Consider the following 25,870-nt stretch of genomic DNA (forward strand, 5'->3'; position numbering starts at 1 on the left):
TGTTTCCTTCTTTTTTGACTTCTTCTTGGCAGGTGGCCCTGCCTAGGTATGTATATGGCTTTAAGGACTAGAACTCAGAGGCAGATTACTCACCAGGCACTAGCGCTATCAAGTTAGCCCGAAACCTGGCGGGGGAGGCTGGCTGAACGGGCAAAGTAGCGAGAGGGGTTCAAACTGCCCCGAGTACAGAGAGGGCTGACGGGTGTTAAACTTTCCCAAGCAGTACAACCGTTGTGGGTATAGAGGTCGGAACAGAAGGAAAAAACTAAAAAGAAAAAGTAAGAGACAAAGCACCGTTAAGCGAAAGGTATCAATATCTCAGGAAATAGTAGTGCTGCTGCTACTAAGCCTAGACTGGGAGCAGATGAGCCAGTCGTAGAGGGTGGAAGGGAGGAAAAGAACAAGTACCGCAGGCTCTGGTACGCAATTAGGGTCACGAGCTAGTGCAAAAGCAGGGGGGGGGGGGGGGGAAGGAGGGGGGTTCGTACCGTACCCGTCAGCCCCGTATGCCTAGTAAGTACTAAAGTCAAGTAGAAAGTACCTTAGTCGTCGTCGTGGACTGTTTAGCGGGCCTTCCCCTATTAGCCTTCGTTCTCGTTGCTCACTGGTCGCCTTTATTATGAAATTGAATTGCGAGTGTTCAGGCTGTACTAGCAGTTGATAGACTCGCAATATTGTTGACAAGTTGAGCACTACCAGTGGTTGGAAATTGAATGGTAAATTGGGAAGGGAGGGGTTGGCTGTGTCTTTTCTTATCAAAACACCCGCCCGGGCACCAAGCAGCAACCAGCACCACCAGCACCACCACGGACATCTGGCCCGAACGGTCTTGCTTGTGGACGGCTTACTGTCATTGGGTGCCACACAAACATTTCCCGGTCAAGGCTGGCTCCAAGGCTGGCTCCTGCTCACGCCCCTCCTTTCATTGCCCCCCAAGTGGTCCCCACCTCCCCCACGCGCAATGGGGGCTGGATTTTTTTTTCTCCCTACGCGACTTTTTTGGAAACAACTCGGGACGAGAGCTGTGCTTGTTGAAGCAAGACCCAGCCTAGTATGCAGTTTTATATCTACCTTATCCGTTGTATCAGCTCCCACCCTACATTTTCCTTGTGAGGCGTTCGCTTGAGTGTTATGCATAATCTAGCGGGAAAGCTTCGGTCAGCCGGTGCTAGTACGGTGTCCGTATTAGTGATCTTCATGCTGCAACACCCGGCATTTGGCCGGTCCAGAACAGAAAATAGGACTACTACAGTACCACTAGTATCTATTGTAGTGCCTACTTACTCCCCCTATTGCCCCCTCCCCAAAAAAAAGGTGCTGATTGACCAGGGGGGTCGAAGAGAATGTCCACACTGACGTCTTGGAATTCGTGAAAGGGATACGTAGTTCAGATTTTTATGAGCTCGTCAGTGCCATGATATGTCGCAACAGAAGGTCTGTCTGTAGCAATAACTGCCGATGTCGCAGTGGCTGGAATTATGCAACCAGAATCCTTGCATGAAATTTTGTTGCTCGGGGCGCTAAACTACTTTTTACACCCTCTGATGTCCGCTCATAGAGGTTGTAAGCCAGTCAATCTTCCAACAGAGTGTGGTGTATTAGTTGCGAAATGCTAACCCTAGTATTTCTATCCTCATCATACTCATTCAGACTGAAGAGCAGTCTAGTTAATACGGGGTTGTAGGTCTTCGAAGTCCTCACTCAGAAAATCATTCATGACAGTAGTGACTACTAACTAGTAGTTGATCAACACAAATTACTAGCAGAAGTTCTAACTCATTAGAGGCATTTGCAGACACCCGCCCGTGCTTACCCATATACCCTTTTGGGATAGCTTTCCGAAGCTTGGATCAGATGAACCAACAAACCGGTTCCGACCATGGCGTTAAGATCCTCTTCGCCTCTTTCTTCATTTTCGCACTCTGCATCCATGGCATGTTAATCTTAAAGGCCATCTACTTATGTCCCCAAAGGGGGCTAGACTCTCTGGAATTTAATCCCGCGGGATTTCTCTTGAGGCTCCCCATAATATGTTGGTAGACTTGTCGGCTCTGGTCCGACCTACAACTATGCAAAGAGTGTTGACGAGTAGACTTGCCAAGGGCTTACTATTGCTGAGAAATTAGGACTGACAAAGAAAAGGCAGACTTTACTCCGTAGTTAGTACTTATGTTATGGCAGTAAGTAGTATCGATGCCATGTACGACCAAAGCAGGCAACCAATCGATGTAAGGCTTACTATCTTCAGGATGTGATGGCTATCTCTTCGATAGTTACCTCATCCACACTATTCATGTTTGTGCGTACTCGAAGAGCGCGGCTCTTCTAGTTTAATGACTTCAAAGCTCCTACAGTGTTACCTCCTACAGATTCACCTTCGAAGAGGACTGAAGCCAACTAGTTGATAGTACTAGATAGGTAGTACTGGTAATTTACTGCTGCTACTGCCCCCTTCCCAATTGATTAGAGTAACCCCAGTAGTAATTGATACTAGATCATCCGCCACCGCAGATACCCGAGAAAGGTTATGCATACTTATTTTTTTACTTATGTGCTAGGTCATCAGTATATGTATCCTCGTGTCCGCGACCTACTATAAGCTCTCCCCCTCTATTTTTCTCACAGCCACCGGAAATTCAAAATAATCTGACTGACTGATCGGATCGCGAAGCCATCATTTCCATTTAAAAAATTGTCCGGTACGGAGGAGAGGGGGGGAGGGGAGAGGCCCACCGGGGGTGAATTTGTCCCACCCGTCAATTTCGAGGCCAGTGTTCGCAAGGGGCAGCTGTGGGTGGCCGTAGTCCTGGTAAGTGCGACGTCGGTCATCGGGGCGCTCTTTAGCGTGCCGTCGATCCAGGCGGGAGGTGGACCGAGGCCTGCTTCACTTCAGTTTCCACCTCACCCCCTCCTTTGCGCCCCATTTCAAATTCGCAACTGCATATCTTGTGTTTCTTGCCAATGTCTGAACGGGTACCGTGAGTCGGAATTCGTGTGAGGTGCTAGCTGAGCTCTTCAACCTGTACAACCCCCCACCCCTAGATCTGTGCAGGTATTGCCCGCCTACTCCTAGCAGCTGGTGCATGTCAGAGCGAACCCTGAACATGTCGAACGTGCTCGTTCCTCAAGTGCCCCTTCAAATTTCCACAGTCGCGTGTGCCTGACGCTCGGATCAGACCTCTCAAAAGCTTCCCATTTTTTTCAAGGCTTTATGCGATACATAGAATGCAACGTTGATGATTCTTTCGGCTAAACTTGCAAACCTTCGGTCAACCTAATATAGGGGTGCTCCTGCACGACATACCACAATGGCCACACATTTAAACTCTTCAAGCTCCCGCCCACAATTCACCAACCCCTGGTCTGACTCTCCATCAACAATATCAGAGCCGTCTGTTCATACCCCTGATAGCCGGATTGCGCATACGTTGACTGCTTGTACGCGGTGCAGACATGTACGTAGTGTCTCTTACTCTATCGCTGACTTTGTTTATACGTGATTCCGCGTTCTCTACCATGTACTCCTTGATGATTTATTCCTCGCTGGCTCGAGAAAAAGATTCTAACACTGATACAGCGTAAATCTAGGTGTGATCCCGGAATCCCTCGATGCTCACCATGCGAACGCGTCAACGCCAAGTGTGTCTTTTACGATTCGGCGTCTCAAAGGACATTATCAAGGGATCATATTGTCTCACTCCGAGAAAAAGCTCGTCGGTTAGAGAGCGAGCTTGCTGAAGTCGAGAGACAGTTTCAACATGCAGCGGACGCGGAGCTCATGGTGCGCGGGGCAGGCCGCATTCGCTTCAAGGAGAATGACGAGTCGAGATATCTGGGACCGTCCAGCGGTATTGCGATCACGCGCCTTGTCATGGAACTGGCCAAGCAAAATACAGATTCCAAAAGCATCAAAGACGTCGTTCCTGAAATGACAGCGCAGGAGATAAAAGATGCCTTTGCACAAGAGAGCTCCAAGCCAACGTCAAAGGTGTATCCCATGATCAGTTCGACGCCGCAGCCTGCTTTACCACCAAGACACATAACTTACAGACTTATTGATGTCTTTGTAGTCAAGGGTACGTTCGCATTCTATCCTATGCAGCTGTACAGTCATGGTTGACTTGCCGTTTAGCCCAGGCAATGCTTCCGACCTTGCACGAGCCTACCTTCCGCGAAGAAGCCGAAGAGGTGCTTAACGGGTCTAATGATCCCTGCCATAATTTCCAATTACGCATGGTGATAGCCATCAGCATGCAAAAGATGAGCACTGTTTACGCAGGCCTGGCGGACAGTTATTACCTTGCGGCGCTGTCATACTTGGAACCGTCGTTAAAACGAATGGACCTTCGATCTTTGCAATGCCTTGCCCTGATTGCTCAATACTCTATGCTCACGCCAACAAGGACAGCGGCATATTGGGTCGTAGGAATGGCAGTCAAGCTATGTCAAGACTTAGGGCTTACCGATGAAGCGACCATTACTCAATCCCCCAGCGGGCAGACCTTGGACCCTCTCGAGATTGATATGCGAAGAAGACTTTTCTGGATTGTCATATCCATGGAGTACGGTCTTTCCCATAGCCTTGGTCGCCCGAATTGCTACTCCGTTTGTCACGATCACATCAACGTCAAGTTCTTCGAGCCGGTGGAGGACAAGTATATCACTGCGGATGGCTTCCTACCAGGAGCGAAAATAATCCTACCCAAGTGCATAGCTATTCACTTCCTGAAGATGCGGCTGCTCCAAGCAGAGATTCGACGGACGCTCTACCTGAATAAGCGCGATGTACCAGTCGACGACCAAGACCCATGGTTTTCGCAAATGCTTCAGAAGATCGATTACTGGGTAGCTTCGTGTCCCAAAAATGATGGGGGTAGTGGCTTGAGTCAAAAATGGTAAGGACAATACCCGACTAGCTTTCTTTGTTTCTGGGTGCTTATCTATATGTGGCTTTCCATAGGTTTCATGGAAGACGAAACACGATGATTGTCTTCATGTTCCGGCCTTCTCCCCAAGTGCCGGAGCCTTCCGTTGAGGCTGCGCGAAAATGCTATGATGCGTCCGTATTCAACGTAGCAATGCAGAGAGAGCAAATCGCAACAGGATCCGTTGATTTGACATGGATTTTCACCCAGTCACTTTTCATGGCCTTGAACACTATCCTTTGGTCTCTCTCTTATCCTGACATTCGCAGAGAACACCCTATTGACGAAGTTAAAGGTCACCTCGGCGTGGCCCTGGAGGCTATTGTTCTTGCCGCACAGAGATGGCCTGGTGTTGAATCGGCCTTGGTACTCTACAGGAGCCTGGTTGCTGCTTGCCTTCGCGCATATGCTACCGAAGAGTCTTTCGTCGTCCATTCGCCGTCTAATCATGCAACTCCGTCATCTTCGCAGGATGTCACGACACCGCTATCCGTCTCTAGCCCTGCAAGTACGTCGGCATCGTTCCCCTCACATGGAGCTCGTGCAGCGAATTCTTCAATACCCGAAAGCAGCGTATCGGGTGGCACGTTTTCGAGGGGACCTTCTGCAGACCCCTCATTCTCCTTCTCCCAAGGGTCGACCTCATCACCTATTGCCACTGAATCACTGAAGGCCGCGCAGCACCCATCGTGGGATGCTCAACTCACTCCGCAATCCGTATCAACCACCACACAACCCTCATTCAGTTCCCCCCAATCCTACAATGTACCGACACCTTCCTACGCAGACTTATCGTTCGACCCGACAACTCCATACAATTCTTTCCCATCCGTCGTTCCGGGCTTGCCAGGCTGGGATCCCAATTTCAATTTAGCGTCCACGACGGCTAGTCATCTAGCATATGTCGATGCGACGGTCGATCCCATGAACTGGATCGAGACGATAGGAGATCAATATTCCCAATACACCAATGGCGCTTACCCCATGCCCCCGTGGCGAGGAAGGACGCTCAGCCACCAGGAGCAGATGGAGCTGATGGAAACGTTAGAAGACAACATTCCTGACGTTTCGGCGCAATTATTAGTGCAAGAATCTGCAACATTCTACCAATCGTGACATGATGGTGGTTTTTGAAAGCTTTCTATGAGGGCGACTCGCTCTTCTTGATTCAGTCATATCAGCGTGTTTCTTGAGCTTTCTTTGTACGGACCATCTTCATCTGGTTTGTTTCTTCTTATTGTGTTACCATAATAATTTTTGGATTTATGGATCTCAATATACCCAAGGGTCATCGTGTTGGGAATTTGATGAGGTTCATCTGGGTGTTTGGAGCGAGTCGGTTCCGATCACTAGTTCGGGATTCAAGGGTTCAATCAATGGTTTTGGTAGAAGAGTATAAGCTTTTACTATTTTGTCTTTAGGTGTTGATTTGGCTTGGGGGTCAGAGAGTGGCCACAAAGCCCTCTCGCCTCAGGCAGGTCAACTGCATATTCTATAGATGGGTCAAGTGTAGTTATGGTTCTAGAAGCAAGGAAATTTCCGGGTGAAACTATGCAATAACCCCAGGTAATACTTTCCGAGGGGCGGTGCTCTGCCACTATTTTCTCTCCTGGTTTAGGCCAGCGCCCAACAGGGGGGTTATGAGAGCCGCTAGTAAGGCGCTTTGTGCCCATGCGTGTCGTGGCATACATAGATCACATCCACGGGAAGAAATGTCTAGATGGCCAAACCTGCGATGGCCAACAGGGTGAATACGGTAAGCAGGTAGTTAGTTGACCGTGTCTAGAAAGACAGAAAGAGTGAGGGAAGAAAAAGAGGGAATGTCCGTTACCGATGCATACTCCGTATCTTACCCGACAATACGCCCGAGTATCGGTATTGTTAGCGCGTATTGATACCGAAATACGGGCGCGGAGGCCGAAAGAGGGAAGATCGAAGAAATGAGGGCGCGTCACGTGCCCATCCCGGGGCTCTTGCCGTCATCCAACATCTCGCCGTCCGTTTCTCCTCCAGTTGCGGACCAAGGGTTTCCCATCCCAGCGCTTTCTCGAACTTCTACCCACCCCGCCAGAATCCGACCTAACCCACAGACCACGCCATTCACTCTTTCGCTGGTCTTTTCTTCACTACCTGGTGCTGTTCGATATTTCACCTCAGTGCTGTGTCGCTTCATTGGAATGTGTGACTTTTAAGACGGTCGTGGAACGTCCTGCTCGCCCGCTTGAGCGCACCTCGACCGGCGTTTCCCCCCATATCCTCGTCTTGATACTAGTCTGAATCTGCTGTGATCTGCTGCTGTGTTGAAGATCTTCGATTCAGGTCTCCCTTTCGCGAGGCTCGGGCTGCCCAGGCTTAGGCCAACCTCCTCTTTCGTCACCCTGCACTCCGTCCTCGATGTCTGATCGCGCCTCCTCGGCATCATTTCGAGTAGGACCTCCATCACCATCGTCTCCCGCCGCAGGAGCTCTTAAGCAGAACCAGTTGCCAGCTCCCTTGTCCGATCGAATTCCACAGACTCCGACATCACCTCCGTTGATGTCGGTAAGCGCCCAGAACTATGCCACCAACTTTGTATCCTCGCAAGCATCACCTAACCAGGCGACCTCTCAATCCGCAACTCTCTCATCACCCCCGTCTTCCGCTCCGATGTCCACTCAAGCCTCGCAACAACCGACGGTAGGTACGGCGAATTCGTTTCCGACGCCGGCCAGCAGCGTGAGCGGGCACTTCCCGGGTGCGACTTCCTTCGATGATTCTGAACATACAGATAAGCCAATGGGCTCGGCAGTTCCAGACACAGGTGCGCAAGCAGCGAATATGAATGCGGCGGCCATACAGCAGGCGGAACACAGACGGACAGATCATGACCGGCATACAGAAGGTATAAATATGGAAGTTGGAGTCCGCGATTTCGCTGCGAACAACGGAGGCGACGCTATGGATATCGATAGCGAGGCGCCGACTTCATCCAGTCGCAGTGAGCCAAGCTTGGAATCCCTGCAGAAGAACTTTTCGTCTGCTTTTCATGTTTGCAAAAGCTGTAAGAGCTCCCCAGTCCTTGGCATGGCTGTTGCCACAATTTGCAATGCACTCTCTCCCATCTCATTCTTGGATTGAGCTTTGTTAACACATGTGGCTTTATGAACGTACAGCCCATATTGCGACTGGACCGGATCCGTCGCTAGATCTCATCTCACTCTACGGATTAGGTCCAGTGGCAAAGTCTGTTGCTCGGATGGATCCTGTGACAGGCGAGAAGATCAACAGGCTCAGGAAATCCTATGAAGGAAAACTGAAGGGCTTGGGACTCGCAGGGAGGAACAAGCCAGTGAAGAATGAGCCTGGTGTGCCCGGCAGCCTTAGGCACATGACCATGTGGCCAGAGGAAGAATGGCAAAACCAGAAGGTGTTCGGGAAGGAGATCAAGGTAGCGGATATGGATTCCGCGCTGCAGAACTTGCAGATGAGGGCCATGAAAATGGAGCCGGGCACGGTACCGAACAACGAGTATTGGGAAGATGTGCTGGGCCACGAGAAGCCATCTAAGCACGCCGGTGGCGACGCCAGCAAAAAGGGCGTCGCACCCCCTCCCAATGGAGTCCGGATTTCCCAACCGAATGGAACCCCAGCGCCTGTTTCAGACCAAGAGCGAGCCCGGCCCAGCAGGGGACGTAAACGGCATTACGACGACAACAGCTTTGTTGGATACGGCGAAGGTTACGCAGACGACGATGACGATGGGGCATTTTATTCAAACAGTGAAGGCATGGGGAAGAAAAAACGGAAGAAGGTAGGGCGTTCGGACGGTGAAATGGCATTCTAACATACTGATCACATTCGCTTATTTTTCGAAAAGGACCACGTTTCGAAGATATCTACCCCTCTACCTGACCGGGGTGGAAGTTACGGGGTTGGTATGTTTGGGATCGGGGCCAGGTAAACGAACGGGACGGATACCTGATGGGATGAAAAGCTTTGTGCTTGTTCGTTTCTTTTCTCTGCCTTCTTGGCTTTGCTTCATGCATAGGGTCCTTGTTCTAAAGGTGAGGGCTAGACTCTGTTGGATCTGTGTCTGGCATTGTGAGTTGCTGGACAGGTTCAGCAGACCCATGGTCATGTCCTTGCCATATCTGTTAATTCTCCGTACAAATTTTGCATCACGGTGCTGGATATACCCGGCTTTCACAATGGGACGGCGTTGGAGGAGCCATGATTTGTTGCGGCACGGTTTTTGCCTGTTTCTTTGCTTGCACTCTATTATGTCTATGTGCTTCCTGGTTGACAGGGAGCTGGAGTTGTAATGACAATTTTTATTTCGCTGTGTTTACTGCTGGCCATGTCGACAGACTCCGATGCCATCTATTGAGCTTTTCTTCTCTCTTGTGCCAGATGGACCATCGCCCGCCACTGGAAGAGCATGTATTTCTTTTTTTCGAGTCTGTTGATGTGCGGCGGATTGCTTGGGCGTGACAGTACAGGATTCTAGCTTAGCATCGACGATGCTTATGTGATACAATACTAGATGGATAGGAATGACATCTACGTTAAGCGTGGGTAGTTCAGTCCCGTCATGGATAAAAAATAAAAGCCGGAAGCATAGAAGCAAACCACTGCAAGTACCTTGACACCGATACAGTCCAGACACCCACCCTCACTCATATATACTCCCCCTTACTACCAGTAGATACAAATCCATACTATCTACCCAACACCTCCCTCTATACCAAGTAGAGAATTGCATCAGAGAGAAAAAAAAAAAAAAAAAAAAAAAAAAAAAAAAAGGGAATCACCCAAGCCAATACACATTCAACTCCTCCAAAGTCCTCCCCCCAACATCCTCATGCCGATTCTCCTCCCATACCTTCCCTCCCTCTCCAAACCGATTCGCCATATGACCCAGAAAGAAATCCAGATTCTCCCGACAATCAGGGAACGCCTCTTTGAAGGTATCATATAGCTCCTGCACGGAAGGTTTGCTGCTGCTGCTGCTGCTGCTGCTACCACTAATACCACAGACGACTTTCTCCACAAACAGCCGTAGATAGCGTCTCGTGTGCTCTAAATCCGCTTTGACATCCAACTCCCAACCTTGTTCCATATGGCCTGGGATAACCTTCAATGGGTGTAGGTGATCGATCATGTCGAGGGTTTTGAGCCATGCTTGCACGAGAGCGGGGGATTCGAGTTCTTCGACCCTATAATATAGTATATGTTCATAAGTAGGTGTAAGGTTCAGAATGTAGATAGTATAAGCCAGCCAATAACTCTCATCCAGGATACCCCTTCCGAAACCTTATCCAACAACCTATGAATAACTGGAAGTGAGTTCCGCCCACGACAATGAATTCAAGAGAAGGGAGCAGGGAGAACAAACCAAACATGCACACTCCTCCCAAAAACAACATCACCCGCAACCACCGTCCTACTTTCCGGAATCCAAAAAACCGTCTGATCCACACAATCACCCTGCACCGGGCCCATCAGCACAACAGGACTCCCATCCAGCATGAAGAAGCTCGACAAGTACGGGTCCGGCTTGCGGGGCTTAGCGGGAACGGCGTCCGACCCGAGCACCGTCGGCCAGTATTTGACTTTCTGGTCGTATTCGGCGTTGATGCGGGCGCAGACGTAGGGGGCAGCGTAGAATTTGACGTTGGGAAAAGCGGCTAGGATGGGGTTTGCGGAGAAGAAGTGGTCTGGGTGGTGGTGGGTGAGGAAGATGGCGGAGGGGGCGTGGGGAGTTAGGGATTTTATCCAGTGGATGGTGGATTCGGCGTCTTTGAGGAGGAAGGGAGGGTCGATGAGGAGAGATGCGTGGGGAGTGGTGAGGAGGGTGGTTATGGAGGAGAGGCCTTTGGAAGTGGAGGTGTGGTGGTGGGTTTGGATCATTGTTGGATGTAATTGGGGATGTATTGAGGGTGTTAGTTGTTATATTGGGGTGGTTTTGTTGTTGGGATAGAATGGGATGTGTGAGTTTTTATATAGACTTGTAGTACTGTATATGCAATGCTCTGGTCCGTTGGTCAAGTATAGAGTGAGTGCTGGATTGTTGGCTATATCCGTGATGGGATACACCCCCGCACGCAGTAGCAGTTGCATCATATTGATTTGGGGTGTTTATAGACCCTGTGTTGTTCGATGCCGAGGTTGATACGCCTGTCAAATCTGCCGATTGTTTGAAGAATGATGATCAATCAATCCGTATTTCCGAATTGTAGTGGGAAGCTCCGGAAGCTGAATCTTGCAGTATATCCTGGCTCATCCGTGATATCAAGATCCGCAGTGGAAGCGGGGTTGACGTGATCAACCATACTATTATTGGACTTTGCCACATCTCTGGAATAGAATAAGTACCCACCTTGTGTATAACCCCGCAGCTGTTAAGAGAGTCCGTGACACTGTTGGTATGAAGATGATTGTAGAAGGTTGGCCGGCTGATCCTATCCCGCTTTCTTGCACTAATGGGTAGTGGCATCTTGACTTGCAATAAACTTTGCTCTCCGTCTCAGCGCTGTACTTTGTTAATAAAAGGGGAGGTGTCTATCTTAGCTCTTCTACGACTGCATTATAGCCATGGAATATAGGCATAACATAACAGCGGCCGGGAAGTAGGAGTAGTAGGGATGTTTACTGTGGTAGCTAGTACTGGGGCTAGCTTCACACAATGATGATACCTGCGAACAGTCGTCTCGATGCTTCGCCTATACATTGTACACAAATACCAAATACCAGTGGGGGCTGGTTTTTTGTTCTAGCATTAGATGCAAACATTCATCCGAAATATTGATGCTGGTTTGTGTCATTACTTCATAGACATCGGCACTGTTCCCATTTAGTTGCAGGAGTGCCCTAACCGCTAGGCAACTTGGGTCTTGACTCCGATACCAGGCAGACCGAGAGATATGCTGCTATCAATATATTGCCCAGAAAGTATGTTATGTATGGTTAAAGTGAGACTCCCTTCACATATACTATCTTCGAGTATATTCGGAATAGTACATGTAAATCTAGCACCGAGCTACAAGAGGCGCCTGAAATTTTCCATCTTACCAGAGTTATGTGTGAACTCACAGCGTCTTCGAGTCATGAAAATGAGCCATGTCCTGAAATTCACTCTGCGAATAAAGATCGCATCCAATTCAGATAGCTGACGCTATGTCAACCAAAGCTATGCATGCATACCAAAGAGTACGTAGGTATTCAGAACCCCAGAGCATCGGACTCGGACTATGATCACACAAAGAAGCAAACATAACTACTCTATGCCCTAAGAAAGCCACATCTCCGCGGACTCTCCTCCAGCCTTATATGTCCCACATGCTATACCTCAATAACTCAATATTAAACTCATCAAAACCCAACCCAACATGTGGGGTGTACTTCCTTATCGCTTATCAGCATCCCCCCACCCACCCTCACATACCCAGAAAAGAATTGGAACCCACCCAAATGCCGACCCCGCCAGCCAATCCCGCAGCCGGTATTTGATGCAGTGCAGCACCGAACCGCAAAGGCAACCCCGAGGTCGGAATCCAATAACTCGATAAATTATCACCTAAATACAGCGTTTCTCTACAGATTACTCCTGTACAGATCCAACCTTTTTACGTTTTCTATACATATCTTGTATATATAACCATATATCCACTACAATCACAACTTACCCTCCCGATCCAACTGCCTACCATAATAAGAAGTCAAAATGGACCCCCTCACAACCGCCCTCACTCGAATCGACGCCCTCCACTCCGAAGACCCCACGAAAGTCTCCAACACCAATATCCCTTACGAACTACACTACGCCGAGAAAATGACCAGCTACCTATACAAACACACCCCGGATCCCTCCCCGACCCTCCAGCTCGCTATCCGCGCCCAGCACCTCAAGCGCTGGGAGGTACCCCGCAGTACTTACCCCGATGGTAAAGTAGGTTATTATTCCTGGCGGACGGCGGTAGCGCGTCGCCAGGCTGAGATAGCGGTGCAGGTGTGTCTGGAGAGTGGGATTGAGGAGGCGGACGCGGAGCGCGTGGGCCGGTTGATTCGCAAGGAAGGGTTGAAGGGAGGGGAGGATGCGGAGGCGCAGATTTTGGAGGATGTGGCGTGTTTGGTGTTTTTGGACGATCAATTTGAAAAGTTCAAAGAAAACTATGAGAGGAAGAAGGTGGTGGAGATCTTGAAAAAGACCTGGGGAAAGATGTCGGAACGGGGGAGGGGTTTGGCATTGGAGTTGCAGATGGGGGATGAGGCAAATGAATTGGTCAAGGAGGCTTTGATGGGTTAGATTTTGGTCCATATCTATTTGTTTTATATAGGACTGTTACTTTGTGAATAAGTATTTTGGATATGGATTAAAGTTAGAATTTGTTTTGTTGTCAAAGAGCCGCTCTATGGAATGGTGGTCGTGGTATCTATTAATGTACAGTCGTTATGGCATGAGATAATGGGATGGTTAACTTTTGCGGTTGGGAGATTACGCTCCGCCGGTGTCGATCAACCGGACCAAGGCAATCGCTGCTCCGGCTGCTACTCCGCCCACGAAACACATTTGTATTCCTCCCTTGATGCCTGCGACGACGTTGTCGCGCCCGGACCAGCCGCGCACCACACATGTCTTGATGTATCCGAAGGCCAGCAGTGTGATTGCCATGACTCCGATGCTCATGTACAAGGCCACGATCACTTGGTCGACGATAAAGTATGGGATGAGTGGGATGAAACCTCCCACGAAGTAGCCCAGCGCGAGTGTGATGGCGGAGATCCAGGCCTGGTTGCAGTCAGGCTCGGATTCCTTGTGGTGGAAGCTGACCAGGAAGTCGAGGAGGCGGTCTTCAGAGGAGTGGAGGGACATGTTAATCTGGTTGATGACATCTTCGGGGAGACGGTAGGAAGCGAAGATGGACTGGACGATGGAGCTTGTTTCGGCAGGTGATGTGTCGATGAGTTCTTTTGCTTCACGAACGGTGGTTTCGTAAGATTCACTATTTGCTGTTAGGATTGATTGAGAGATACAGAGTCGAGTAGGGAACTCACGCTTCGCTCTTCGCACCGACATATCCTCCCAGGCCCATGGAAATGGCACCCGCGGTCAATTCGGCCAATCCACCAAGCACAACGACTTTAGTGTTTCCCAGCGCCGAGAGACCAGCGCTCAGCGCGAACGGTACCGTCAAGCCATCGGATAAACCTAGAATGGCATCGGATACAATGCGTGGGTTGATTCGTGATCGCGAACTGCTAGTGCTGGCGGCGGTGCTGTCGGTGTCGGAAACGGGAGATGAGGCGCGGAAGGTAGAGTAAGACCGTTGAGCTTCGAGGTCTTGCTCGGTCGGCAAAGTATCGGTATCTTCATTGGAAAGCAGTGGTTTGCCTGGTTTAGTCAGTCCAGCTCGTATTGAATTATCCATTGGTAGGCGAGCATACCATATGGAAGGGCCTGTTTTTGCTTTTCGCTCGGGAAGAGCTTCTGCTTCAGAAATAATAGCGCCATTGTAGATTGACTGGGCTGCTGCGGGCTGCCTCAGGCCTGACGTCAGAAGCCGGAGTCGGTGGCCGAATCTAGACCCTCTTAACAATTCCGGTAAGGCTGAGGGATTCTCGAGAGACAGCGAAGCTGGACGAGACAAACAAAGTCCAGACGTGATAGAAAGAAGCTTGATAGGATTCGAAAACTTTGATCTGGATGACGGTTTCAGCTAGAAGAAAAATCTTTCTGGAAGCACTGATATTTATAAGAAAAGTCCCCCTGTGGCAGCCAGAATCGACTTTTTCTGATTGTTCTCCAGACCCTTCCAGGCTGCCTTGGCGCGGGCCAATCACAAGCCGCGTAATTGTCAGCGGGTGTAGATCTCGGCGCAAAGCTCCAGCAGCCCCTCGGCGTTAAGCCAATACACCGATATTGATTGGCTTTCACAAAGCACCGCTGACATTTACCAGGACACTGACTGGGCAGATGCAGCAAGGTCGCTGCTCGATTACGCACTCGGATGCAGACTTGTCGGTCTCCGATGCGGATTGAGAGCAGTCCGAGAGGGGGAATACACCGAATTCACCAGCAAAGTAGGTGTGGCGATGCAGCTAATATCTGACCAGGAGGCCAATGCTCAACACCAGTCTGAAATTTTCAGGGTGAGACGCGGCACGCTGTGTAGCATTGTGCACTTGTCTGTTGTTGCTGCACTGCTGAGCAAATTGACGTAAGTGAAGGGCGATCTGTTTTAGGGGTTTCGCCTTCATAGCTGTGCCGTGTCCATGGAGCTTGGCTTCGATGGAGCCAGTCTTCCGACAATCACTGTAATGGAGCTTTCCGGTTCGGGTTCTACGTTCCATGGCTGGAATTGAGAGAAATCTTGGGAGAGATACCGAGGATCCGCCAGGCATCTCTCGTGAGACTGCTTACTTGGGCTTATTACTCAGAATAACTATACGATGAGCGTTGAAATACTCTCAATATTTGGGATTTCGCCCTGAATATCATTAAATCCACTTAACGAAGATCACTAAACGTTCTGACCCGCCTTCGACCGGTTTCACTAAGGGCAGGTCTGAGCCGAAGGCCGCGATCAGCAAGAGCGCCCACTATTATCTCGGGTTTAGGTCATTAAGTTTGCGATGCTTCACTACCAGTGGAGTAAGCTTACTTAGCTCCGCACCGCAACCCCTAATATGGGGTTCTGGAAACAAGAAGAAGACTTTTATCCGCATATAAAGAAGTGTCAACTAACAATAATCATCAGTATCCTTCAGTCGATGACCGAACCAGATGTTCTCAAGTACTAGTACCCGAGTAGTGAAGCGTCAGACTAATGGTTCAGTCATTTCCAGTGTACTAAGTACTTATGGAATGGCGTGACTACTATGGCTAAGCCTCCTGTACCTGGGTCGTCTCTGGTCAGTTGAAGATATATATGTATTGGACCAATGATGAGTATTGTGCAGTTTACTGGCTTCCTACACAGTAGTATATGATATTAAGAATTATGTCTCAGTATGAACTACTCCATGTCAATAACAAATCCTTCTATGCCTGCCAATCAATACTCTTGCCAGTATACCTAACTTTAATCCAATATGGCCAAACCATACGCAAGCCAACCACTATATCATAGCATCGTCCTACCAGTATCCCTTGAGCACCCCACGGCAGTGCTCGTACAGGACATGTCCACCAACCCCCACACGTTAGGGCTGTGGAATATTGCCCACCCTACGTTTCATCAGACGCTGGAAGGTCAGATTGATGGTCTTATGGCATCAGCAGTCTCACATGGCGGCCAGATATATGCAACTGGGTCTGATACAGGTATATTGAATTTGTGGAACACGGCTATGAGTATGGCAGTGCAATCCCAAATCAAAATGTGTGAGTGTCCCTATCAGATCTCTAGCCTTTTCTCCTCATGATGGCCTGCTAGCATCGTGCTCTTACCTTGGCGAGGTCAAAGTGTGGAATGGAAGATCTGGTTCGCTAGTTCAGTCCCCAGATTTTTTACCCTTTGTCGGTAGAATTCTCATGCAATGGTGAATTTTTCGCCTCTTGCGGCTGGGATGGCACAACTAAACTCTGGAGCAGCGCTTCAGGAAAGTTAGAGCATCGCCTTAATCGTGTTCATACTTTTGCGTTCTCTCCCAATGGCGAGCTAATCTCTGATTGGGGCGATGGCATTGTACGCCTGTGGGACCTACGGGTCGGCAATGGAGACTCAACCTCTGTTTCCCATACTTCTTCAATTCATTCTATTCATCCCTTGCCCCGTAAATTCAACTTGGTTCTCTTGGTCACGCTTGATGGCGCAACCCTCTGGGATTTCCCCACAGGCACTCCACAGAACCAGCTCGAGGCTTTCAAAAATCCCATTACTGGCCCTGAATTCTCTGGCGACGGCCGCCTTGTTGCAGCATTTGCGGAAGAGACAATCATGGTTTGGGACACAGGCAGTGGGAAAATTATTCGGGCGTTGGAGTTGGATATTGACAATTCAGATATTGAGTTTTACGCCAGTATAAAGGCTGCTTTCCGGCCGGATAGCAAGGTCATTACATAGACCCTGAAACCCTACAGGTCCAAATATAGGACCCATTTTCGGGGAAGCAAATCAAGAATATCAACGGCTCAATTATACTGATATCATTTGAAGTCTCACACGATGGTCACCTGGTAACTGTCACTGACCGTACGAAAGTCGGCATTCGTGAACTTTCAACAAGAAAGCACATCTACCTGAGAAAACCATATGATCTAAGTATGAGAATGGCTTTTTCGCCGAACGATATGACCCTTGCTGTGCTTTCCAAGAGCTGTGGTAAGCTCACCTTGGATTTGTGGGATGTGCCATCGTGTGAATTGCATTGTTCTATCGATGGTGTCACTGGGCGCTACATTCACTTTTCCGAAAGTGGCAATTATGTCAGCACGGTGCATGAGCTATATCACATAGAGACTGACACTGAGGGTCATCTGGTCTCTCTAGCTGCTGTTGACGATCGAATAAAGGTGGAGTATGGATTAGTCTGCCTCGGGAGGGACAATATTCTATGGCTTCCTGATGAACATCGGCCAGTGGAAGGTTTCGGGGGATTCCGTATTGAAGATTCCACACTCATTTTTGGATCCCATTAGACCGTCTATTATGTATTTGTTTTGACATGCAGGCTAAACGAGATGCTGTTGAGACATTCACTCCATCCAGAGTCAGCTGATCCTTAACCTCTTTTCCTTCCTGTATGGTCTCTGAACCACCACCTCGTCCAACAACCACCCATCTTCTTGAGTGGATATATCAAACCCATGCCTTTGACCCTTCGTTTTGACGATATATATACACATGAATGTGACCCCAAAGCCAAACCTACAGAACAATCGCCATCCCCAAAATCCCCGCAGCACCCATAATACCCGCCATACCCGTCGCCTTCGGAGCCGCAGGCCCAGCACCACCATGCGAAGACGAGGTGGAAGGCGAAGCCGTTTCAAACGCCGTCGAAAAGTACGATTTCACATCCCCATTCAGACTACTGTACCACGATGGAATGATTCCGTTTTTCCACTCGCTCGCGACTGATGACCAAGCTGTCGGGTTCGTCATCTCGGAGATGACAGAGGTCGGTACTTCAGTGATGAGGTCGGATCTGATGGAGGTAGGCACTTCGGGGAAGAGCGTGGGCATTGTGGTGGTTGTGGTTGGGTTGACTCTGTTGTTTTGATGGTTTGTTAGCTAGATATAGATGGGGTTGAGAGTAAGGAATGTGTAGGTGGGTAGGTTTACAGGTTACTTAGAGGGTTAGACAAGTCTGAATCGGTGTTGTCGTCTCGCTTTGCGATGGCTGGGTCGGAGTCTGCGGATGCTAGTGTTAAAGTTGATAGAAGTAGGACGGAGAGAGTTGTGAAGCGCATTTTGATTTGTATAATAGTAAGTTATAGTGTTTGTTTCGGGTGTGATTGGTAGGTTGATTGATGCGAGGGGGGAGGGTATGATGTTTAAAAGATTGGAGAAGGATCTGTGGGAGAAGTGAATTATATATCCAGGCTACTATCTATCATTGCCTTCTATGGACTACTTAGGCAGCCTCACTGCCTGCAATTGCACGTTATAAGATAACTCCGAACCAAAAGCAGCGATCTGCGTTGTGGCCAGACACCGGGACCTGAATTTGTAGCAATGCATACCAGATTTAGAGAGGAAATAGCACCTCTTCGTACTCAAATCTGCTTCACAGTAGACTTGTATCATAAATATAATGATAGAGAAGAGAGAAGAGAGAAGAGAGAAGGAAGGCAGATGCCATGCGTGGTAAATCGCAGGCATCTACTCCGTAGATCCGGTTCAGCTGCGCCGTTGGGGGTATGGTTGAGTTGATCCCAAACACAAGGCTCTCCCAGCTCGTAACATTAATGACGTAGACTCAAGCATTATAGAAACTCCGTCGTGCAAAATATGCTTAACCACACGTAGTGGGCTTGTATTTGCACTATGTGATTGAGAGTGGTCGGTTACACCTGAAGTACTCCGCTAGATGGAGTGTTGTTGGGGCTGGCCGATAGCCGATCTCGCCGTAAGAGGAATAGGAGGGGCCACCCTCGACTGCCACTAGGAGTATCTATTCGCCTTATATTTCTTTTCTTCTTCTATTCCACCTTATTCTTGAGCATTAGAGCATAACTTCGAGTGCTAATAATATCTCAAATGGTGGCTTATGCTTGTTATTGCTTCTTTCTTCTTCTTCTTCTTCTTCTTCCTTTTATTGCAATTTGCATTTTACTTCTTCCGTGTGGCAGAGCTACGCTTCCCATTGAGTTAGTACTATTGCTGACATACCAGGTTAAGGCGCATATGCCAGAGGACAATCCGTGCCATTCTGACGATGACCGGGGGGCATATACAGCAGACACTGCTATCTTCTGTCCTTGCCTCATCGAATGAACCTGCTCGTGCTCAACACCGATGTAGACCGTGCGTATCGCAACCACGACGACCGACCGACCGACCGACCGACCCTCCGTACTACTTACTACACTGTGCGTCCTCAGGCAAGCAGCGCGGGGTGAAGGCTGGCTGGCAGTTTTGGTGTTCCCGGCGGCTCGCTTAGTGGCCAATCAGGACCGTAGAACAACACCCGCTCTTCCTATATAATCCATTGTAAAGAGGTAACTATTGCCTTCGGGCATTTGGTCAATTTGAAACGATACAGAGAAGATTAGCATGGCCCCTGCACTAAGGATGACACGCTCAATCAAAGAGAAGCTACCAGTTTTTTTTGCAACTTTTACAGACTTCATATGGAGGTAGGAGTGTCTTGGTGCATTGTATGGTGTTGAGGAGGTGACGGGTTCGAGTTGCGTCGATCGGTATCTTTTTTTTCTTCATTTAACACATATACATTATACATAAGTTGCTTCGCCTGGCCTCAATATATATATATACTATGTTGCGAGTAATATCCATAGTACTTACAACAATCTTTACTTGATCAATGTGAGGTTGGTGTATTTACTTCAATTTCATGGTGAATATGCAGGTCAATCTGATATATATACACAATACTCCGTAGTGTTCAATCAATATGGATCAAAGCAACCAATTAAGCACCTCCCTCCCGCTTCGCATATTCCTCCTCCATTCTCTCCTCGTATAATCTCTCCGCTTCCTCCTTGCTCAAAGGCCTGAGATCATCCGAGCCCGTGGACAGGTATTCGGGTATCGTGGCACTGTTCTGGTCCATGCCTGTGCCAAAGGCGGACGCGCCGAGGGTATTTCCCGTTGCTGCGAGGCGGTTGGCGGAATGATCCGAGGTACCGTCTGTGCCGTTGGGCAACGAGTTGGTATCTTTGTGTGGCATTTTCAGAGGTAATGGATATTGTTTTGGTGTCACTTTCAATCAGAAGGACAGATGGGAGAAAAGAAAGATTTTGTTTAAATTATGATAGACAGGTAGTAGGTATTGTAGGTAGTAATGAGCTGCGATATTATTTACTTATATACGTCGGGGTGGCGACCCAGCATCCACGACCCAGCATCCGCAACGTCATAGGCCACCCACCGACCGTGGCTTAGCAACCCAAGCACAGAGTACGAGCTCCCAACATCGCGGATATTATTGCCTTCCAGTCGGTAGTTACTTCCGTCACAGACTGCTAAGATCTTATTCGCTGGTACAATGCCACCACTTAAGCTGCTGTCTACTACTAAGAAGTCCTCTTCTCCACCCTCGAGCCACTGGCTCAAGAACTGATGAAAAGGAAATAAAAACTCCAAAAGGAGAAGTGCCAAAGAATACGCCTGTCAATGACCCGTAGGCCGTTGAACGGATTGTTCCGCCGCGCTGTGCAATGCAGGGACCAATCCGTGGTGAACCGCCTTCTTGATCGCAGTCACCCAAACAAGGTAAGTATGAAGAAAAGAAAGAAGAAAAAAGTCTAAAAGGGAGATGGGGGGACGTTGCTTATATAGGATTGGGTGGGGAACTACTGATGGCGCTAGCGGTAAGCGAGGTTGGGCGGTACGACTCGTTTCGGTATGTCACGTGATTACCATTGGAAGCCTCCTTGCATGCCAATACGCTTCGCTTTGAGGACCACACTGGAGGACTTACCTGGCTAGAAATATGTTTGGTTTATCTACTCCGTATCTTCCGCATAATGGAAAAGACCTTTGTCTTTAAACGGATTCTAATCGGTGCACGAGGACAAGAATATCAGGCTCAGATATCGGGACCAATGCAAACCCAAGATCCAAGACATGAGAACATTGCTAATGATTGGAATGAATATCCATTGCAAACAAATAACATTAAAGAGCGTTTGGATTTTGGAAGAAGTCGGTATCTAGCTTTGAATTCAGTCACCAAAAAAGGTCCTCGTTGCTTTGCGAACCCAATTTAACAATGACAGTGACAGGACTTAGTTCCTTCCTGAGCCTTTGGGGTAAACCGGAACAGCCTTATTCGGACTAACGACAGTCTGAAGCGGGACGAAAGGTTAACAGGAAAGTAACATATTCAAGGGGTTCAACTTACCTTGAGTGGTAGGCACCGTTCGAACCCCAAATGGCTCTCCGTCAAGGATCGGTCAGCTTCCACAAACGAGACATTGTACGAGCTAGCCAGTCTCTTGGCTATGGCCAGTGCGCAATGATTCGAATGCTCAATATCCAAAGCCTTCGAATTGATCATGTTCTTCCCCATATCGACCGCAAGGGCGAGCTTTCGGAAAAGATAGGTACAATGCTCGTCATGCCAGTAGCGCGTATAGGCTACGGGCACTTCCCCAGCCCCCAACCTCTCTACATCGGCGTCAATCGTCATCTTGGTGTCTAGGTACCACTGTCTGTCCCGAAAAGTGTCGTAATCTTTCGTTGCCTCCGGAAAGTAGCACTCTGGAGGAATCCATGCGCGTTGCATCGGCTCGAATAAACAACCTCGTGCTCGCGCTTCGTCGGGAGTCACTCCGCAATCGGTGTATGTATAGTGATTTCTGGTATGGGTCATCCAGAAGAATGCTATTGCTCCTGCCAGGGCAATTGCTAAAGGCGCATATACGAGAGGCTTGGTGAAAAATATGAGGGAAAATATCCTCCGGCGTTTAGGCACCGGAGATTCAGGGCCTTCAGTAGATTCGTCTTCGTTCAAAGCTATATATTCACCTCGCTCCGGTTTGCTTTTCGAAGAAACATCATGACCATGCATTGGAATATTACTGGCTTTCGTAGTAGTTACTATGTCTTTTTGTTATTCCATTCGCTTGATCTTTTATCATCCAGCATTTTATTAGGGAGAAAGGCCACATACTAGACAGCAAAGCGGAGTTTGTCAGGAATCAATCTGTTAGGATCAATGGGAGGCTAGAGATTGAAGGAGAAGTTAGTGTAGACTACCTTGGGGACAAGCACATCCAAATGTCAAGTGCTTTTTTAAGTTTTGATTGCACTTCCATCTTTATTTTATTTCCCTTAACCCCCCCCCTCAGCAAATAACGGTAATGTACGAACAAATCTGTGCTGTCTATTCCGACATCATCGAGGACAATATGAAAGGAACCTAGGGTCATCGATACTCATTGGCCCGATAAGGTACATAGAGGCATTTGCAGGGATTATTTGATAGCGAATATGCCACTATACATGCCCCGAAAGCGCTAAACATGTCTCGACCAGTTTCCAATTCATGCGCTATCTTTAGACGGAATGTTCAAGGGTGTCGGAATGAAACAAATACCGATACAGTATCAATTTATTGTATGCTGAAGGCTAGTACTAGTGTTACATTTGCCTTATATCTTCGATTGAGTCGCTTGCGGAGCTACCGTTATTTGCTCGGACTATCTCTGCTTGCTCAATTGTCTCATTACCATGTATACGTCCCCATTGTGGGGCTATTTGAACATCTAAGATAGTGGCTGAGTCGGTCATATACGGAGTCCGAATCCTGCTCCGCACATCACCATCTCATCCGCTTATTTAGCCGGCTGCAAGCTTTTTGTCTTACTTTGCTATCTCGGTAGGTACTATCCATGATACTATATCTGTGACCAATGAGACAATACGCCGTAGTCTACGGTCTTGCCTACCCCGCTCACATTGAAGTCTCCGTCAGTGCGCTGGTGCTGTCAGTCTCAAAAATGTTGAAAATGATGATGATACATCTCTGGGATGGACACAATTGCTCGGCCCGTTCCGGGCGATGTTGATCCCTTGGCTGTACAGCTTTGCTGTCAATAATCTGGGATGACCCTCTACCATCCTCTACCAAGTAATATGATTATTGACTACATTACCACTGGTACAATTTACAGCATAATATAGCGGGGGAATGACACCATCGTGTGAGGATCTGACCTCACATTCACCCGTAATCTTATAACTGATGTACTTTCTGAGCTATCAGCTTAAGATTATAGTCGTTTACCGGATAGTCTAGCAGTTGTTATCCGGAGGGTTTACTACTTACAGCGCACTAGGATGGATCTTGACTGCTACCGCTTCATGAGACTTTGCCCTATCCGAATAGAATGACACTCGCATCCCCCTTTCAGAGCTGGGACTTATTCAGCACATAATGAATCAGCCTATATATGCGCGGAAGTTACCGCCAACTTTGGCCAGTTTCCTCTTTTTTTCATCAAGTTCACATAGAATGCCTCCTTCCCAAAGACATTTATTAGACTTTTGCCTGTACGATCTACGGCAACTGCCCCCCACCTCCGCCCCAACATCTTATCGCGACAACAACATAGTCCATAGACTAGATCGTACGAAGTCGACAAAGGCTATTCATAGGTCCAGGCAACATGAAAGGTGTTCATATTTATACTAGTAGCCACTAGGACACCTTCACCTCGCCACATACTATATTGTGTGACTTGAACCCCCGGTATATCATGCCAGTGGGGCCCCGCCTCAAGATTCGCCTCTAACATGAAAACAGTATTCATCTACAACTACTATTTCGAGTGACTATCGATATCACGATGCTAGACAGGCTACCCCTCGAACTACTGCGCATGGTGCTCGATCATGTAAGCAGTCCTCTGTCCCTCTCCAGAAGCGTTTGAAACAGACTAACTCGCCATCCCAGGTGACTCGCAGGGATCTCAAAAACCTCTGTGAAGTCTCCAAAAACATCTATGTAAAGTTGCTTTCACGTCTATATGAATCACTCATTATAAGAGCAACGCACCCATCAGCTCAGTTCTTGAACGACGCAATCACGAGATTAGATCACTCGCTTTTAGTGCATACAGAGCACCTCAGGCTGTGGAGTGCATGTCATGAGATAGAAAGTTATCAATTCTGTTCTTTGCATGATTTCCTGAACAGCAGGCTAAAAACTCCTCCGGATGATTCTGATGAATCCATGCCAGAATCGATACTGTACCCGACCACTACATTTGACTGCATTCCGATCTTGACACACAACATGCAGGGCATGGCATCGGGAATCCCTCAGGGCCAACTTCAGAGCTTCCGGTACAGATACTGATTTCTGATGCACTACGCCGAGTCAACACTAACATGCTTTAGGTGGGATCTAAAAGCGTGTCTTTCCGACGAAGTGGTTCCCCTCATCCACAGGTTCTTAGAGACCCAAAAGAACATCACTACTATCTCTCTCCTCACTGATAGCGACTGTGCTGTAGCCAAAATCCAACAAGCGTCATGCGTCATAAATCTTGTTCAGCTTTCTAAGCTCCAATCCCTATCCTGGAGAGGTCTCAAGCGCTTTGTTGATTTCGATTCGGTTAGACAGTTTATCGCTGCACGTGGAGCTCAATTGAAGGCACTGCACCTCGATCTTGTCGGCTGGGACAGCGCTAGACTGGCCTGGGAAGAAGGTTTTCGAAAATTGCCCGCTCTAAATATATGGATGCCACAAAACTTCTTTGCGCAATGCGTGCTTGGTCTTCCACTTATAGAAAGACCGATTCCCCTTCTCACAGCTCTTGAACGCTTGACTCTCTCCCAGGTATCTTTCAGCCCCATGAAGGTCCAATTAGTCGGTGCTCTGAACGTAGAGCGACTCCAAGCCATGCAACTCATCAACTGCCCCGGGACATTTAGGTTTCTTCGGCAAATCGTTCGCTCACGCGTGCCTCTAAGGCTGAAACTGCTCGAGTTGACATTCAACCCGGAAAAGCTAAACCAAATAACCGACGAGTCACAGGATAATGTCAACGACACCGTGAAAACCTTCCTCGGGGCCTTTTCCGGCTTGACGGATCTCTATCTTATGCTCCCAGCAGTCTCCTGGGATGATATATGTCAAAGCATGTTGCATCACAAGCCCACACTGAAGCGCCTCGTCACGCACTCGCTCGTGAATGCAGAATACGGCCACTACGGAGACGGAGATCTGTTTGGGTCTCTTGAATTCCGACCCAGCATATCCCACGATCCAGGGTTGGAATTTCTCGGAGTCTCGACATGTATCGAGGATATGTGTACATTTGCGGTATTCGCCACCCTATCTGCCCCCTTCCCCTTTCAGTTTCTATAATATTGACATGGATTGCTGTCAAATGCTGACCTATAATCCTCTGGAACAGGGCGACCACAGTCTCAGCACCACTATCAAAGTACTTCATATCAGAGCAAATGGGCACTGGTTACACGAACATAAACCAGAAAGTTCTGTAGCCCATGATGTTCTGCCTTCTTACGCCGAATGGGCTTTTGGGCGCGAAGGATACTTGCATCTGCAGGCCTTGGCTTACGGGGATTTCTCTTACGACGGCTGTTACAACGAGTATAATCTCCTTTGGTGCAGGACAGGCCTTCATGGCTTCAAGTTATTAACCCCTGCTGATGCGAAGTTTTGGGATCTGGTGGAGGAATACAAGGATCTGTTGGAGGCTTGTGCGTTCGATGAGTTGTTTCTTGAGAAGGGAGTGCCTTGATGATTGCTAGTTTTCACTCTCCTGATGGTGTTGTATACTCATTCAGTCATGCCGAGTG

The 25,870-nt window shown here is 48.5% G+C and overlaps 9 protein-coding genes across 9 annotated transcripts; 5 read left to right on the plus strand and 4 right to left on the minus strand.

The window, feature by feature from the left end:
* Nucleotides 1-2,911: 2,911 nt before the first annotated feature.
* Nucleotides 2,912-6,457, plus strand: BO87DRAFT_372517 (putative C6 transcription factor). Its single transcript, XM_025622314.1, has 4 exons — nt 2,912-3,455; nt 3,578-4,076; nt 4,133-4,895; nt 4,961-6,457. The coding sequence occupies exons 1-4, from the start codon at nt 3,309-3,311 to the stop codon at nt 6,039-6,041; spliced, it is 2,490 nt and encodes an 829-aa protein (XP_025484845.1). The 5' UTR covers nt 2,912-3,308; the 3' UTR covers nt 6,042-6,457.
* Nucleotides 6,458-7,319: 862 nt separating this feature from the next.
* BO87DRAFT_349426 (uncharacterized protein) lies at nt 7,320-13,324 on the plus strand (the record flags this gene model as incomplete). Its single annotated transcript, XM_025621026.1, has 4 exons — nt 7,320-7,896; nt 8,177-8,715; nt 8,782-8,839; nt 12,680-13,324. The coding sequence occupies 4 exons, from the start codon at nt 7,320-7,322 to the stop codon at nt 13,207-13,209; spliced, it is 1,704 nt and encodes a 567-aa protein (XP_025484846.1). The 3' UTR covers nt 13,210-13,324.
* Nucleotides 13,278-14,638, minus strand: BO87DRAFT_372522 (VIT1/CCC1 transporter family protein). The gene is made up of 3 exons (XM_025622315.1): nt 14,349-14,638; nt 13,959-14,295; nt 13,278-13,906 (listed from the first exon to the last, which is right to left on the minus strand). Exons 1-3 carry the CDS (start codon nt 14,413-14,415, stop codon nt 13,399-13,401), a joined length of 912 nt encoding a protein of 303 aa, XP_025484847.1. The 5' UTR covers nt 14,416-14,638; the 3' UTR covers nt 13,278-13,398.
* A 1,357-nt stretch (nt 14,639-15,995) lies between these two features.
* BO87DRAFT_421515 (WD40 repeat domain-containing protein) lies at nt 15,996-16,969 on the plus strand (the record flags this gene model as incomplete). The annotated part of the gene is made up of 2 exons (XM_025627059.1): nt 15,996-16,285; nt 16,498-16,969. The coding sequence occupies 2 exons, from the start codon at nt 15,996-15,998 to the stop codon at nt 16,967-16,969; spliced, it is 762 nt and encodes a 253-aa protein (XP_025484848.1).
* A 647-nt stretch (nt 16,970-17,616) lies between these two features.
* BO87DRAFT_438566 (uncharacterized protein) lies at nt 17,617-18,385 on the minus strand (the record flags this gene model as incomplete). Its single annotated transcript, XM_025627892.1, has 3 exons — nt 18,191-18,385; nt 17,778-18,116; nt 17,617-17,716 (listed from the first exon to the last, which is right to left on the minus strand). The coding sequence occupies exons 1-3, from the start codon at nt 18,316-18,318 to the stop codon at nt 17,617-17,619; spliced, it is 567 nt and encodes a 188-aa protein (XP_025484849.1). The 5' UTR covers nt 18,319-18,385.
* A 674-nt stretch (nt 18,386-19,059) lies between these two features.
* BO87DRAFT_81637 (uncharacterized protein) lies at nt 19,060-19,431 on the plus strand. The gene has a single exon (XM_025629592.1). The coding sequence runs from the start codon at nt 19,109-19,111 to the stop codon at nt 19,343-19,345; it is 237 nt and encodes a 78-aa protein (XP_025484850.1). The 5' UTR covers nt 19,060-19,108; the 3' UTR covers nt 19,346-19,431.
* A 470-nt stretch (nt 19,432-19,901) lies between these two features.
* On the minus strand, nt 19,902-20,409 carry BO87DRAFT_372524 (uncharacterized protein). The gene has a single exon (XM_025622316.1). The coding sequence runs from the start codon at nt 20,259-20,261 to the stop codon at nt 20,004-20,006; it is 258 nt and encodes an 85-aa protein (XP_025484851.1). The 5' UTR covers nt 20,262-20,409; the 3' UTR covers nt 19,902-20,003.
* A 912-nt stretch (nt 20,410-21,321) lies between these two features.
* On the minus strand, nt 21,322-22,106 carry BO87DRAFT_438568 (uncharacterized protein; the record flags this gene model as incomplete). Its single annotated transcript, XM_025627893.1, has 2 exons — nt 21,322-21,381; nt 21,438-22,106. The coding sequence occupies 2 exons, from the start codon at nt 22,104-22,106 to the stop codon at nt 21,322-21,324; spliced, it is 729 nt and encodes a 242-aa protein (XP_025484852.1).
* Nucleotides 22,107-24,272: 2,166 nt separating this feature from the next.
* Nucleotides 24,273-25,812, plus strand: BO87DRAFT_403272 (uncharacterized protein; the record flags this gene model as incomplete). Its single annotated transcript, XM_025625757.1, has 3 exons — nt 24,273-24,385; nt 24,440-25,367; nt 25,462-25,812. The coding sequence occupies 3 exons, from the start codon at nt 24,273-24,275 to the stop codon at nt 25,810-25,812; spliced, it is 1,392 nt and encodes a 463-aa protein (XP_025484853.1).
* Nucleotides 25,813-25,870: the final 58 nt, after the last annotated feature.

Source organism: Aspergillus neoniger, assembly GCF_003184625.1.
Source record: "Aspergillus neoniger CBS 115656 unplaced genomic scaffold BO87scaffold_2, whole genome shotgun sequence".
Classification (NCBI taxonomy): Eukaryota; Fungi; Ascomycota; class Eurotiomycetes; order Eurotiales; family Aspergillaceae; genus Aspergillus; species Aspergillus neoniger.

What these genes read in the sequence shown, in the direction of transcription:
- BO87DRAFT_372517 (XM_025622314.1), top strand. Translation starts at nt 3,309, where the DNA reads ATGGCCACACATTTAAACTCTTCAAGCTCCCGCCCACAATTCACCAAC. An exon ending in TGATGTCTTTGTAGTCAAGG is followed by an intron (nt 4,077 to 4,132) that starts GTACGTTCGCAT and finishes CTTGCCGTTTAG; the next exon opens with CCCAGGCAATGCTTCCGACC. An exon ending in AGTGGCTTGAGTCAAAAATG is followed by an intron (nt 4,896 to 4,960) that starts GTAAGGACAATA and finishes GGCTTTCCATAG; the next exon opens with GTTTCATGGAAGACGAAACA.
- BO87DRAFT_372522 (XM_025622315.1), bottom strand. Translation starts at nt 14,415, where the DNA reads ATGGCGCTATTATTTCTGAAGCAGAAGCTCTTCCCGAGCGAAAAGCAA. An exon ending in AAAACAGGCCCTTCCATATG is followed by an intron (nt 14,296 to 14,348) that starts GTATGCTCGCCT and finishes TGACTAAACCAG; the next exon opens with GCAAACCACTGCTTTCCAAT. An exon ending in GTCGGTGCGAAGAGCGAAGC is followed by an intron (nt 13,907 to 13,958) that starts GTGAGTTCCCTA and finishes AACAGCAAATAG; the next exon opens with TGAATCTTACGAAACCACCG.
- BO87DRAFT_81637 (XM_025629592.1), top strand. Translation starts at nt 19,109, where the DNA reads ATGGTGGCTTATGCTTGTTATTGCTTCTTTCTTCTTCTTCTTCTTCTT.
- BO87DRAFT_372524 (XM_025622316.1), bottom strand. Translation starts at nt 20,261, where the DNA reads ATGCCACACAAAGATACCAACTCGTTGCCCAACGGCACAGACGGTACC.